Source organism: Budorcas taxicolor, chromosome 19 (genome assembly GCF_023091745.1).
Source record: "Budorcas taxicolor isolate Tak-1 chromosome 19, Takin1.1, whole genome shotgun sequence".
Classification (NCBI taxonomy): domain Eukaryota; kingdom Metazoa; phylum Chordata; class Mammalia; order Artiodactyla; family Bovidae; genus Budorcas; species Budorcas taxicolor.
This window is the reverse complement of record NC_068928.1, coordinates 21,936,992-21,952,292: the sequence shown is the minus strand read 5'-3', so window position 1 is coordinate 21,952,292 and position 15,301 is coordinate 21,936,992. Positions and strand designations below refer to the sequence as shown.

Here is a 15,301-nt window from a genome sequence, read left to right as displayed (position 1 = left end):
GGCAAGAATACAGGAGCGGGTTGCCATTTCCTCCTGCAGGGGATCTTTCTGACCCAGGGATAGAATCTGCATTGGCAGGAGGATTCTTTACCACTGATGCACCAGGGAAGCCCATTAACTGTGAGTTTCTTCAGTTCCAACCCTGGGCTCTCAGTGGCTCCCAACTTTACATTTTAGAATCAGCCAGGGAGTTTTAAAATCTGATGCTCCTGGGTCCCATCTCCAGAGATTCTGATTCAGCTGGTCTGGGTTGGGGCCCAGGGAACCAAGTAAGAGGAGAATTTCAGTCTAGTGAAAGGAAAGTACAAAACCACTCGACCCAGATGGTTGACATTCTGATGTCACATAAGCCCCAGGCAGGAAGAGCACACAATCTGCTCCCCGCTCAATAGAACACGTTTTCTCACAGGGTGGTCCAGGGACCACTGGCTCAAAATCGCCTGGGGTGGGTGGGGAGTGGGAGGGAGCAGCAGATCCTGGCTGGAAAAGCAGGTGGCTGAGTCCACCCTGAAACACATGGAACCAAAAACCTCTGGGGGTAGGGCTGGGGAAGCTGGGTTTTTAACAAGCTTTAGAGTTGGGGGTGTGTGCACGCATGCACGCCTGTGTGTTTATACCTCAGAAGATAAAGACTTGGTTCTATTGTAACTGCCCTGGTTTTTACTGAGGGCAATTTTGTTTAAGAAGATGAAATTTTTACTGGGAAAATTTGTGATCAGGGCTGAACTCTGTAATTGGATGAATACATGAGGGACGGAAGATCTTATAGCCTTTGTATGACTCCAGTGCCCAGGGGAAAGAAACAGGCCCTGGACAGCCTCTGAGCGAGGTGACGAGAGTCACCCAGACACAGCCATCCACCCAGCCGGTCAGGAAGACTAAGGCTTAGGATTTGGGCAACACCAAGGGAATGAGGCTTTCCTGGTGGCTCAGATGGTAAAGAATCTGCCTGCAATGCAGGAGACCCGGGTTCGATCCCTGGGTAAGGAAGATCCCTGGAGAGGGGAATGACAACCCAAATCAGTATTCTTGCCTGGATAATTCCACAGACAGAGGAGCCTGATGGGCTGCAGTCCATGAGGTTGCAAAGAGCTGAACTCAACTGGGTGACTAACATTTTCACTTTTTCACTTCAAGAAATGAGGGGTGCTAGGGCCAGGAGAGCAACACGGAGACTGCAACTTTGCTATGGTAATATATACTTTTTAATTTATTTATTTTTAATTGAAGGATAACTACTTTACAATATAGGTTTGATTTCTGCCATGTATCTACATGAATTAGCCATATGTATACATATGTTCCCTCCCTTGTGAGCCTCCCTCTCACCCCACACCCTTTCCCTGAGTCATACAGAAAATTTCCATTGGCTATCTATTTTACATGATAGTGTATATGCTTCCATGTTACTCTCTCCATTCATATCACCCTCTCCTTCCTCTCCCTGCTATGGTAATATTTTCAAGAGAAAAAAAGAAAATCCCCAAATCACACAGGCTGCCTCTGATTGTGGAGGTGAGAGCTGCTGCTGAAACAGCAATAGAAGTCAGTAGCTGGGCTCAAGCTGCTTCTCAATGGCCTCCTCAGCCCTCAAAGCTGCACTTCCTTTTTCAGATTCCTTCTCCTTCGGCCCATGAATTAAAGCCCCCATGAGGGACATTCTGATCTCCGTAAAAACCTTAACCATGACCTGGAGAATACTATAATTTCATCAAGACAATATTCTCTACCCAAATAACCCCGCACTCATGTATTTCCTTTTTATGCTTTCTATCAACAGGGAGGAAGGCAGGGTGGGGGGATGTGGCAAGGTCTTACCCTCTGGGTCATCGCGGATCACCAGCAGCCCATTCCTGCACACGACCTTCCCAGAAGTGGCATCTAAGAATATGAGCGATGGAATGTTGGAAATTCGGTATTTGTTCCAAAGTTTAAGCTGTGAGAAGAAAAGTTAAAGAAGGTGGTTAGGTTAAATCCAAGATGGCAAAGTTTTTTGGAGCCTCCTGAAGTAGGCTGGGAAACAGGAAGTACAGATAAATGAATTACTGACTAAGAGCAGGGCTGGCTGGGCAAAAGGGACAAGAGAAGCTACAATTCCACTTGTCCCTGAGGTCTGAGACAGTGGAGGGGACCATGGGTCTGAGTCCCAACCAGGCTCAAGTCACAGCAGACGCCAACAGAGGACAACACTTGTCCTGGTGGTCTTTTTGCTCCTACTTCCCCGACAGGCACTGTCTCTAAGAAGCATAATGAAGATGGATCAGGCATTTTTCAAACACAATCAGATATCCACCAGGTGGTTGAGGCAGGAAGTGGGACATTTTACTGGCAACTCTCCAACCCGATCAGCAGGCAGGTGGGAGAAGGGACAAGGGTATCCAACAGGTGACCAATACTGAAATCAGCCCCTCTCCCCACTTCACCAGGTCCATGCACAGGGAATATCAGTAGTCGGTCTAAGCGTGTGCCACTCGGCTTGCGAACACCAGGGAGGCACAACCCTCAGCCAGCCCCAACCCTCAGTTCCCCATGCCACTCAAAACAACCCCTGGTCCTTGGCAGGTTCCTGCGGTCAGCTGTGCCAACTGTCAGAGGGCCAAGGTCGAAGAGAACTGAGGCTGAGAAAGCATAAAGGCGACAGCCCAGGGCTCGCAGCCCAGTGTACGCTGGCTCTTTGGTAAGCTCCCAGACATCTGGGTGGACACCGCTCAGGTGAGCCGCCAGGTACTCTGGAACTGAACTGCCAAGTCCAGAAATGATATAATGAAATGAAACATCAAACTAACAGTGCACCTCCAGAGAAGAAAGAAACAAGGGTTAGACCGCAGGATGGCCCACTGGTGAGTCACCTGCAAGCCTGCCTTCTGGGGATCTGGGGCCCAGACAGGAGGGCTGGCTGTGTGAGGGCTGGCTGTGTGGGCACTGGCAGAACAGGGCGTGGAGGTGTCCAGGGAAATGGGCATCAGCCACGCACAGCAGACGGAAAGGCGTGTGTGGCTGTGATCATTGTTTTCAACTCAGTCCCAAGGAGTCAGGCAGGTTATCTATCAGACAAGAAATGGGAGGCTTCCCCTGCCTATGGAGACCTGGGTCTTGGCAGGAAGTGTTGTGGGACCCCACCTTTAACTGGGTGGGCCTTCATTAAGGCTGCATATTTTTCCCAGCCCCACATTTCCGATGGGAACCCCAAACCAGCCAGGATTTCCGATCAAGAGTGATTCTGCACACACAATTTTCAGTGACTGATTTTGCACCATTCCTGAAAATCCTAATATAGGATTCAGATGAAACATTCTGAGAGGTTCAACAACAAAACAAGACCATCCTACTGCTAGAATCAGGTTTATAAGTTTGCTCGTACCAGGATCCAGCCAGGTTAATTAAAACGAGAGAGAGAGAGGAGAGGGGTGGGGGTTTAAATTATCAGATTTTTCTGATTTAAAAAGGAATTATTGGGGGAGAAAAATAACTATGCAAAAAAATGGAAAACACAGCCACAAAAATTGATATAAAAATCACCCATGACTCATCACTTACGAAAACTTGGACGATTTTATATTTCCACCAATGGTAAATCAGAGCACCCATTCCCTGGTACTCTCACCAACTGTTATCACTACCATTGGTTTTTTTTCAATTGGATAGGAAAAAAAATGATGCCTCATTTTTTTGCTCATCTGTATTTTACTTACTGATGTTTAGGAGATATACCTTTATCTCAAAGTTATAAATACACTGCTTTTCCCTATATATATATTTTTTTACAAGAGTGCTGAAATTCATTCAACAGATATTATCTGAGCACCTACTATGTGCCAGCCCTGGTCTAAGCACAAGGGCTACAAGAAAGAACAAAGCAGGGATATTTCCCTGACTTGTGGCCCAGCAGTCAGTCTAGTGGTTTAGAATCCACCTTGCAATGCAGGGGACACAAGCTCGACCCCCTGGTCCAGGAAAGTAAAATCTCACATGCCACAGAGCAACTAAGCCTGCACGTTACAACTAGAGATCCCACATGTTGCAACGAAGATCCTGTGTGCTGCAACTAAGACCTGATGCAGCTACAACATAATATGAGTATGTATTACATATATATGAAAATAATCTCAAGCTCTTATACGTAATAAAAGGAAGCCAAGGCAGGGTAAGAGGGAAGGTATGCTGGGTGGAGCAGTACACGATTTAGTGAGTGCTCTGGAAGGAGTCTTTGAAGAACTGGCATTTGAGCACAGACCTCAGTAATAGCATGAAAAAGTCATGTGCAAATGGGGGAAGACTGAATGGGGAAGGCAAGAATAGATGCAGCCAGACAGTCAGGGGCCACAGTGAGAACAGAAGGGCACTCACAGACTGGATGTTTCAGGCCCTGTAGACTGGTAAAAATAACGGAATTTTATTCTAAGCATACAGTCAGCTCTCCATATCTACAGGTTCCATATATGCAGACTCAACCAAGTATAGATCAAAAATGTTCAAAAAAAAATTAAGTTCCGAAAATCAAAGCTTGAATTTGCCAAGCACAGGCAAATGTTTATATAGTCTTACATCATACGTATAACTCTGTGTGTTATATATACACTGTATTAGGAATTATAAGCAATCTAGAGATGATGTAAAGTATACCTGGGGATGTGCGTAGTTTATATGCAAATACCATGGTATTTTGTATAAGAGACTGGGGCAGCCATGGATTTTAGTATCTGTGAAGATCCTGGAACCAATCCAGGATACTCAGGGTCAACTGTAACAGGAAGCTGCTGAGGGTTAAGGCAAGTGGTACAACCTGGTTTATTTTTTAAAAGGTCACTGTGGCCATTGTGAACAGACAGACATCAGGGGAAGACCAACTGGGGAGACCACTGCCAAGGGCCCAGGCAGGAGTGGAGAGCAGTGACAAGGGCCTGAGCTGCAGCAGCACAGAAAGTGAGGACATGGCTGTGCATTTTGAAGACAGTCAATAGGGGAGGTTGACAAATGGGTGTAAGGAAGGCGTGAGGGAGAGAAAAAGGTCAAGGGGGCACTGTACTGTGGCTTGGAGGCTTGAGCAAAAATGTGTCTAGGAATTCCACTAACCATGATGAGGAACAGTGGCAGAGCAAGAAGTCTGAGGGGAAAAATCAAGATAGAACAGTCATTTGAGGTGTCTATTAGACATGCAAGCGGAGATTTCAAGTAGGCACCTGGTTTATAAATGTAGAGTAGAGCTGTGGTGTTGGAGAAGACTCTTGAGAGTCCCTTGGACTGCAAGGAGATCCAACCAGTCCATTCTAAAGGAGATCAGCCCTGGGTGTTCTTTGGAGGGAATGATGCTGAAGCTGAAACTCCAGTACTTTGGCCACCTCATGCGAAGAGTTGACTCACTGGAAAAGACTCTGATGCTGGGAGGGATTGGGGGCAGGAGGAGAAGGGGACGACAGAGGATGAGATGGCTGGATGGCATCACGGACTCGATGGACATGAGTCTGAGTGAACTCCGGCAGTTGGTGATGGACAGGGAGGCCTGGCGGGCAGCGATTCATGGGGTCGCAGAGAGTCGGACACGACTGAGCGACTGAACCGACTGCACTGAACTGAGGGACTTCCCTGGTGGTACAGTAGTTAGGAACCTACAAGGAACACAGGTTAGATCCCTGGTCAGGGAACTAAGATCCCACATGCCACAGGGCAACTAAACCCACACAACGCAACTACAGAGCCCTCACCCGGGAGCCCGTGTGCCACAACTAGAGTCCACGTGACACAAGAAAAGATCCCACGTGATGCAGTGAAGATGCTGCGGGCCCCAGCTGAGGCCCAACACAGCCAAACAAGCAAATAAGGAAAGTTACTATCAGAAAATAAAGAAACAAAAAGAAGTCCAGACTAGGGGGTGGATGGTATGAGAGACAAACCAGGGATCCTCGGTGCCTAGAAGCTATTAGGAGCCATGGGCCCCGGGTTAGGTCACTCCAAGGAGAGGGCATGGCATCAGAGGAGAAAGGACCCTTAGGGGAGAGCCAGGGACACCCACGGCAGGCTGGGTGATGAGAGACATAGGAAGAAAAGGAGACTCTGGTGTCCCAATAGGCAGGTGTGGAAAGTGTTTTAGAGAGGAGAGTGTAGGTCACTGGGTCAAATGCTGCGGAGATGTTGAGTAGGGTGAGAACAGAGAACTGACTGGTGATCACACATGATCTTGATGGGGTTGGGGGGAGGGTAGTCAGTGCAGGGGTGAAGCTGACAGACACACTGGAATGAAAAGGGTCAGCACCTCTACCCAACACACACGCCTCCAGTGGGCCTGGGACCCAGACAAGTCCGAGGACTCCTGCCAACATGTGAAACATCAAGAGGAGAAGAACAGAAAGAAGAAAGGTTAGAAAAAGAGGAGAAAATGGCAAAGAAGGGGCTGAGGCAGTGACTGCAGGCAATTCTCTTTAAGAGTTTTGCTGTAAAGGGAGAAAAGAAATGGGATTATAGCTAGAAAAACACCTGATGAGGTCAAAGGGAGGGTATTTTTAAGATGGGAGGTACAGTAATATCAGGCTTCCCCGATGACTCAGCAGTAAAGAATCTGTCTGCAATTCAAGAGCCGCAAAGAGACGTGGGTTTGATCCCTGAGTCGGGAAGATCCTGTGGAGGAGGAAACGGCAACCCACTCCAGTATTCTTGCCTGGAAAAAAATCCCACGGACAGAGGAGCCTGGCGGGCTACAGCCCATGGGTTCGCAAAGGGTCAGACACAACTGCGTGACTAAGCACAAGTTACTGTCATGTCATATTTGCTTGGGATGATCTGTCTCAGGTTGTAGTATCCTGGTTACTCTGCTCTGGAACTGTGCAGGAGGCAGAGGAATGATCATTCCAACCATGTTCATTTTGATACCTGAATCAGAAAGAGAACCTTGAGTTAGAAAAGTCCCACAGGCCCACTTGGATGATTCTTTTATGCCAACTGGAAATGCGCTAAAGAAACAATTGCCAAGATTCATCTCTGTGCCTTTTCAAGTGTGGGTGGCATCTCAAGTCCACTCAAGGTTTCCAAAAAGCCCTTTTAAGACTCTGGTTTCATAACCATTTTGGGGTTACAGTCACTTTTGATGATAAAAGCTACATACAGATCCTTTCCCCAGAGGAAAATACCCATATATCAAAAAGTCTGTAATTTCACAGAGTTTGTGAATTTCTTGAAGCCTATGATTGAACCTGTCTGATTCCAAGAGCTCTATGGACTCCAGAAAAAGATCACCTTCTTTTAACAGTTCACTTTAGTACATGGCTTAACCTTGATTCAACTGGGAGAACTATGATATTGGTCCATCTTTACTCTTGTTGTGAAAATTTCCCCTGATAAGAATCAGCATTTGCCTAAACTCTAAGATGATGAAATGGTGAAAGGTGGGACATTAAAACCACACTCTATGCGACGGTCATCTTCCCCAACTCATTCAGAGCTGAGCACCGTCGGTGGTCTCTGATTCATCCCTTTGCCTTCAGGGTGGTAAAGAGCAGAACCACCTAGGACGGAGCGCTAATGTCACTTGCTTTTTAAGGATCCCCAAGAAATGAGTTCCAAGGCCTCCTTGGTATGATGTTAGAGCATTTAAACACAGTCGGGAGCATAAGTGCTTCTACATTATCTCAAAGTTCTTCTTGGGAGGAAAAAAACGGTGGTGGTGTAAGTCAACAGGCTTCGGAGGGGCTGGGTTTCCATCCCGCCGGGACGCCTCGATAGATGTCAGTAGGTGACACAGTACCACACCTTGGGCAGGTCACGCCTGCTGGCAGAGCATGGTCATACACACATCACAGGATAAATTCGGAACTTAAACGAGGTAATGCGTGTGGAGACGCTCTGAAAACTAAAGCATTACACACATGGGACACATCATTAATATCTGAACCAAATTTCTGCTATTTCCCCTTTGTCTTGTCAGCATCCTTTTCAAAAAACATTTTTCTGTCAACTCTGTTTTAAAGTTAAATCAATCAACTGTAGGGTAGGCTGCATATAAAACTCCTCAGAAAGCAGGGATTTCCTTCTGTAGCCAGTGGTCTTTTTGCCATAAGCACCTTCTACAAACACATACATATTTGGGGGCCAGTTTTATGTGGTCTGATGTCTTCCCCTCTCCCCTTTTTCTTCCGTCTACTTCCCATTTTGGATTTCCAGATTTTAAAGGGCATCTGGATGTTTACTTTTTAAGCAGACGCTCTGGATTTTGCTTTTCTCTCTTAAGAGAACTCTGACCCCGCATCTGATTCTGCTTGAAAGTGTGAAATACCATACAGTCTGCTACCAGGGAGCGTAGGAGGGAGACAAGCTGAGTCAGGAGGTTCCTGTCCCGGCGCCTGGACCAGGGAGGTGGACTGACGGCAAGAACTCCTTCCAGGTGATCAGCGCAGAAAAGGTGAAGAGCTACTCAACAGGCTCATTAGAAGGGCCACAGTGGCCAGCACTGCTACAGGTAAAAGAGACCCCGTGACTCTTCCATCCAAAGCCTGCTCTCTCTCCAGTGACTGTCCTGGCACAATGTCCACCCAGAGTTCATTTCCATGCCACATCCCACCTCCTTTCATAGCTACCCAGAGGCCAGGCAACTCCGAGAGAATGGGTTCCTAGAAAATGCCCAGAGCCTAGAATCCAGCAGCAAGGTAGCAAAGATGAAACAGACAAAAAGAAACAGGAGACGAGATTAGCTCAACTTGGCCAAAAGCAAAAAAAGGATGACAAACCGGGCTATCAGGTTACTTAACAGTTCCCATTCCTCAGCCTGGCGGCTGGTTCTGGTTAGCAATCCAGGGCTGTGGTTGGAACTATCGTCCCAGGAATGTTGTCCAGAAACGCTGTAACACTGACCCACGAAACTACGAAGCAAAAATCAAAAGGGATGGGATTGGGAACTGGTAAACTGTAAAAACGCAGACTCTGAAGCTGAGCTGATCAGAAACCCTGGTGGGATTAGTCAGCACCCGTGCTTGCCACAGGGGAATGCCTCCGGGCCATTTCTGAGAAGCCCCAGCTCCTGAGGGTGAAATGGAATCCGCCTCTCATTCGGAGGCTTGGGTCTTGCACTTGACTGGGGGTCTAAGTTTTTATTTCTCAACAGCTGCTGCTAAACTGTGGGATCAAGCCAAAGCTAACACAGATGGAGGATTCATCAGCCAGCCCCTTGGCAAGGTCAGCCGGAACCTTCTCAGGCAGACCTCACCCCGGCCCTTCCACCAAAGGCTGGCCACAGTCAACGCCATCCTCTTTGTAAGTAGTCTGTGAAAACAGAGCCTCAAAAGTGTCCCACCCCTTCTCACCAAACACGACCACAGCCCATTATACACGCACAGTCAGAGGGAAACCCCCCACCCCAGGCCCTACTGCCCAGTGTCAAGACGGCGTGGACACTGGAGGCTGCTCAGCACAGGCTCGGGAGCCTGGGTCCAACTCTGCTCCTGCCACTTGCAAAATGGAGATGACAGCACCTATATTTCACTGGGCTGTTGTGAAGAGTAGATGTATAAAGTGTTTAGAATAGAGCCAGGGACTTGCCTGGTGGTCCAGTGGCTAAGACTCCACGCTTCCACGCCAAGGGGCGCAGGTTTGATCCCTGGTCGGGGAACTAAGATCCTGCATGCCACATGGCAGGGCCAAGACAAAAACGAATAGGGCATGACCCAGATTAGGCACTATGTAAGTGTTAGGTTCTATTGTTGCTGTTGTTATTGTTATTCCAGGGCTATTCTAAATGCTCTACTGGGACCCTGTCCTCATATTCCCGGAGTTAAGACCAAGCCTTGCTTCTGAGGCAAGAGTCCCAGTGTGTGATTTGGCCTAAGATTGCCGTTCCCCAGCCTGGTACAGCACCTGGCCAAGTACAGTGCTTGGCACACGTTACCTGGTTCAGTAAACGATGGCCAGCAATGGAGAAATGATTGAATGGAAGGAAGAAAGGGAGAGAGGAAACACTGTGGACAGGCCAACCAGACTGGATGCCCAGTGACAGTCAAGTTGAGCCATTTACAGGGCTTCTTCCTTGTGCTTTTGGGAGACTTGGAGAGGCGTTCCTTATTCTCTTTAAACTGCAGAACACATCCCTCAAAGCCAGTGCTGGTGGAATTAGAGCTCATCTCCCTCTATCTAACAGTGACTCTGATCCCCTCCCTTCTCCAGCTCTCCTCTGCCTGGAGCCAACACAGAGAAAGGACTGGCGAGATCAAGGAAGAGGGGCAGCTGGGCTGGGCTGGGCTGGGCTGATTGGAACCTGCACCAGGTTATTGAGAAATCAAAGTCCTCCCAGTGGACGTATCTCTGAAACTAGATTAACAATCAATTTCCCCTTCACTACAGCTGCGTTCAGAAGGAGGCCCTGTGCCCTAAGGGTCGTAGAGCAAGAGGTTTACAAAATAACACGTCCACACTGCTTCGCGCAAAGCGCTAGGTGTGAAATATACTGCACACCCTCCTTCTGGGTCTGTCTCTGCTACTCCAGGCTGTAGTGAAAGAAGAAGACTAGAAGTAGAAGAACTGGGTAGAAGAGATGTTAGAAATCTACTCTTCGTTTCCCCAGATCTCAGAATGGTAAGTTTTCCAGCTGCTTTACAGCTGACCTAGGTGGGCTGTCCAATCCAGCAGACACTCATCAGGTGTGAATAATATTCAACACTAATCAAAGTGCTGCAGGGGACGCGAAGCGGGTGAGACACCAGGCCTGCCTTTAGGAACATTACTGTTTTAGAAGTAGAAAATGGTAAAAACGGTCAACGTTAAAGCTATTTTACAACTACTTCTGTACAGGCATTAACACACAGCAACTGGCAGGAGAAGTGAGCAAAAGGGGCCAGAAGGAAGCCTGGCTCCATCCTAGTTTAGGGAACGTGCCAGGAATGGCTCTGTGTGTTCAATCAAACACGCTTAACTGTTTCAAACATCCTCCATGAAACCACTATGATTCCAAGTAGGGGCAGCCCCATGAACCAACAGCTCTGGGCTGAGTTTGGTCCCTGTGGGTCACTCAAATCTTTTTTCAGTACTTCTATCAGAGCACAGTATGGTGTAGGTAAAATGGTTAAGAACATGGTTCTGGAGCCAGAATGCTTGGGTTCAAATCCCAACTCTGCTGCATGGCTGCTGGGTGACCTGGGACAAATTTCTTCACCTCTCTGAGCCTCTAATTCTTGAGTAAAGCGAGGATAAAAATAACCTGCTCCATATTGCTGTTAGGATGAATTAATGATTAATACACATGTAAGACTTAGAACACTGCCTGATATACAGTGAGTGTTCAATAAATGTCATAAATGATGATGAGGTCTAAAGAGGACACTGCCATTTCTCCTTGACACCAAGTGGAAAAATGTGCTGACCCCACTAACTCCATGTAGCACCCACATCAGCTGTCGTTTCTCATTCTGGCAGAGGAAGGATGGGAGAAATAACTCCTTACGCCTTGTGTCATTTTGGGACACTCGCAGACAGAGGACCCAGGCCAGGAGACAGCCCTATAGAGCTGTCTTCATTGTTCAGTTAAGTTGTGTCTGACTCTTTTGTGACCCCATGGACTACAGTCCGCCAGGTTCCTCTGTCCACGGGATTTCCCAGGCAAGGATGCTGGAGTGGGTTGCCATTTCCTTCTCCAGAAGATCTTCCTGAACCAGGGATCGAACTCGCGTCTGCTGCATTGGGCAGGTGGGTTCTTTACCACCGCACCACCTGGGGAGCCCCCCCTACAGAGTAAGTGCTGCCTACTCCCACCTGGTGCTGTGGGCACATGTTAAATTCGTTAACAGCCTCATTTTGCTCCGCAAGCTACTCTTTTTACAACAGAAATAGCATTGCTGCTAGTATGAGGTGACGGATCTGATATGCTACTTCTTCCTTTTATCTTTTATCTAAGAAATGTCTCTCCTCGTCAGCAGCCAGCCGTCCACCACACACACCTCACGGGGTGACAGCAAGCTCTGCTTCCGTCTTAACTTGTCAAAGGATTCCCAGGATGCGGGGTGCGCACTGTGCTTCTTTCAGGGCCGACACAGAACCAGCCCTGCCCCTTCATCCTTCCTCCAGGCTGACCTCTGTGTCCCAGGGCCCCCCGATCCTCACTGCATCAGCACAGGAGGGAAACACATGTAGTGGCTGGGTGCACAGGCTCCGCAGGCAGGTGGCCTGGGTCTGAATGCTGGCTCTACCACTTGGGCAAATTACACAGCCTCTCAAGCCTCACTCTCTTCAATGGCAAAATGGTGTTGTCGTACCTACTTCCTTGAGTTACCGTGAGGATAAGTAATACACACGACGTGCTTAGAACCATCCCTGGCATACAGTAAACACTCAGATGAGAATGCTTCTAGCCTGTGTCCTTCCAGATTCTATTGGTATGGAATCTGATGAAATCTTTCTGACCAAAGCCCATGTACAGCAACAAGCCCTGCACATAATCAAACTCCAAGAGCACTTAATAAGCAGCATTCCCCTACTATACATAAAATGGATAACTAACAAGGACCTACTATATAGCACAGAGAACTATATTCAATATTTTGTAACAACCTATAAGGGAAAAGAATATGAAAAAAGAATATCTATATCTATCTATAACTGAATCACTTCACTGTACAGCTGAAACACAGCTATATTTTTTTAAATTCCTTAAAAAAAAAGAAACAGCAGTGTTTTACAATAACAATCAGGACACCACAGGGCCACCAGTCCCCGCCAGGGATGGGGCCCAGAATAATCCACACAAATAAATACAGAGTGGTTTATAAGAGACCTCCTGACAGAAGGTAAGCAGATGGACTCTGCTGAAGGAAGGGGTGGCAGAGGCTCTGCTTCTCTGGCTGCGGCTCTGGGAGGGGCAAAAGCTCCCCTTCTTCATGTAAACACAGACACTTTCCAGACCATCATCCAGCCCGTGGACCCTCCTTTCTCCTAATTGGAGAGTGGCAGAACAACTGAGAAATGGCCACTAAGTCTAACCATGACCCCTTGGGGCAAAAGGGGCTGATGGTGGCCACGCTAGAGGGCATGAGAAGGTAAGACATTTAACAGGGACAGTCCAGTGGTTAGAACTCTACAATTTCACTGGGGGTGGGGTGGGGGTTGGGTTCAATCCCTGGTAGGGAATTTGTATACCACAGGCCTGTGTGGTGTGGCCAAAATAAATAAATAAATAAATAAATAAATAACAAAGAAAGAAGATAAACATTTTAAAAAGTGGTATTTCACATGGCTTGGAGGCCTGGGGCCTGGCTGCCAGCTCCAGCAGTGGGCTGCAGCTTTGTGACTCTGGTGACGAAGCCACAGTGGGTGGTCACAAAAAAGGTTGCATCCAGTCTACAACTAGCAGTTAAGAAGCACTCTAAGACACAGTGGTCAGGGCCTCCATCTCTTTTCCTCCTGGGAGTCACTCACCAGACAAGTCTGCTACTAAATCTCCTTTCAGAAAACTGCACCTGTGGACTGGCTTCAATCACCACCAACAACAAATGAACGAGATAAGCAATGATGATAGGGACGTCCCTGGTGGTCCAATGGTTAGGACTGTGCTTCCAAAGCTGGGGGCTGGAGGTGGGGGTAGGTGGGGAAGTGGTGGAGGGTTTGACCCCTGGTCAAGGAACGAAGGTCCCTCATCTACAAGGTACAACCAAAACATTAAAAAAAAAATTTTTTTAATTTTTTTTAAAAAGGTAAAAGCTGGGAAAAATGATGCCCACAAATATAAAGACAGAAGATGTACATGTTTTCTTCTTACACTTTCAAAAGCGCTGAACTACAAAATATTTCCTGATCTCTCTCACTCACCTTGGGCTTGGAGAGTCCTGGTCCCCGAACACTTGGAACCTGGTTCCACTTGCAATACCAGTTAAAGAGGTTCATTGACTATGCCACACAACTTCCTGCTCTAATGATTCAACAGGCCAGGAGATGAGCAGTTGCTGGGAGCACAAAGAGACATATGGCTGCCAAGTTCTTTCTGGCCGACACCACAGACGAAGAGGCTGCTCCACTTCCCCATGCTGCAGTCTCACAAGCTGACGGAGGGATTTCCTCAAGCCCCATCTGGTATGAAAGCCTCTACTGGGCTGGAGTGGTTTGGAACAGCAAGGGGGTGGCTAAGAATGACAGATGCTGGCAAGGAAGCAGAAATAAAGATGGGGGCCTGGGAGTTTTCAGAGGAGAGAGGATGAGGAGCCAGAACTGGTTTGAAATGGAAGAGACCATGTCCTGAGGCCATTGCTTCTGGCGGGGGGGACAGGGTTCTTGTGGTTTGTATCATGGTGGAGCCCCCCTCTGTTGACATTCTTAGCAAAGTCTGCCCACATTCGCCCTGAGCAGTGTGTTTTTGCTGGAACACTGAGCTCTTGGGGTCTGCTACCTCCTCTGAGAAATATGTCACCTCATAGGTTCAACCCAGAATGTTTAAGTTCATACCAAAGAGAAATAAATTCTGGGGGGGGAGGGGAAGGTTAAAAACAAAACAAAAAGGAGAGAGAGGAACCCTAGGAATAAGGACTTTGGGGAAGGAGAAGGGCTGTTCTTGTGGGTTTGGGGATTCTGTTGGCAGAAGCTGCACATCAAAGCAGTGGTATCTTCCACTTTCCCCACTCCTTAGCCAAAGATGGTAGACGTCATCAATTCATCCCCCCACAACCAGTCATCCCTCGTGATTCAATACAAAATGTAAGGACATCAAATTTAGGAACTGGCTATAGCTGATAAAAGGATTCTTGCCAAAAACAAACAAACAAACAAAACCGCCAGCAAGGGTTTTTGTTTTAATTTTTAAATTTTTAAAATAAAAAACAGGGAATTCCCTGGAGGCCCAGTGGTTACAACTCCGTTCTTCCATTGCAGGAGGCATGGGTTTGATTCCTGGTCAGGGAACAAAGGTTCTGAAAGCCACACATGTGGGCTGGTCAAATACACAAACAAACAAATAAAATTAAAATCCATACTAGCAAACTGTCTTCATCTACAACAGGCCTTCCCTCAGGAGATGGTGTTAGTGCAGGTTCTCACAGGAGGACAACAGAGCTCCCCTTGCCTCCTTAGTTCTGGGTTGGCTGGCAAGCCATGACCTTTGAGCTCCAGGTTCTGATTCTCTACTGACTCTCAAACTCAGCACTTGCATGACATACCCATCACAGATCTACCGTCCACAACTGAACCCCTAGGGCCAGGTACCACAGTGAAAAGATCCAACGAGAGAGAGAGAGAGGGAGATGTCACAAATTATGGGAACAAGAGAACTGAAAGATGTGAGGTGATCCAGGAAGTCAACAGCAAAAGGGATCCCCACCCTTCTAGAATCCTACTGCGTTCTTTCTTT

General features: G+C 47.6%; 1 protein-coding gene across 1 annotated transcript in view; it reads right to left on the bottom strand.

Annotated features, from left to right (window-relative positions):
• The window catches only part of NXN (nucleoredoxin), a 159,673-nt gene that overhangs the window by 23,249 nt on the left and 121,123 nt on the right, over window positions 1-15,301 (bottom strand). Inside the window, exon 2 of the mRNA XM_052657394.1 lies at window positions 1,819-1,936. Coding sequence (XP_052513354.1) covers window positions 1,819-1,936 — 118 coding nt within the window. The remainder of the gene's footprint in view (window positions 1-1,818; window positions 1,937-15,301) is intronic.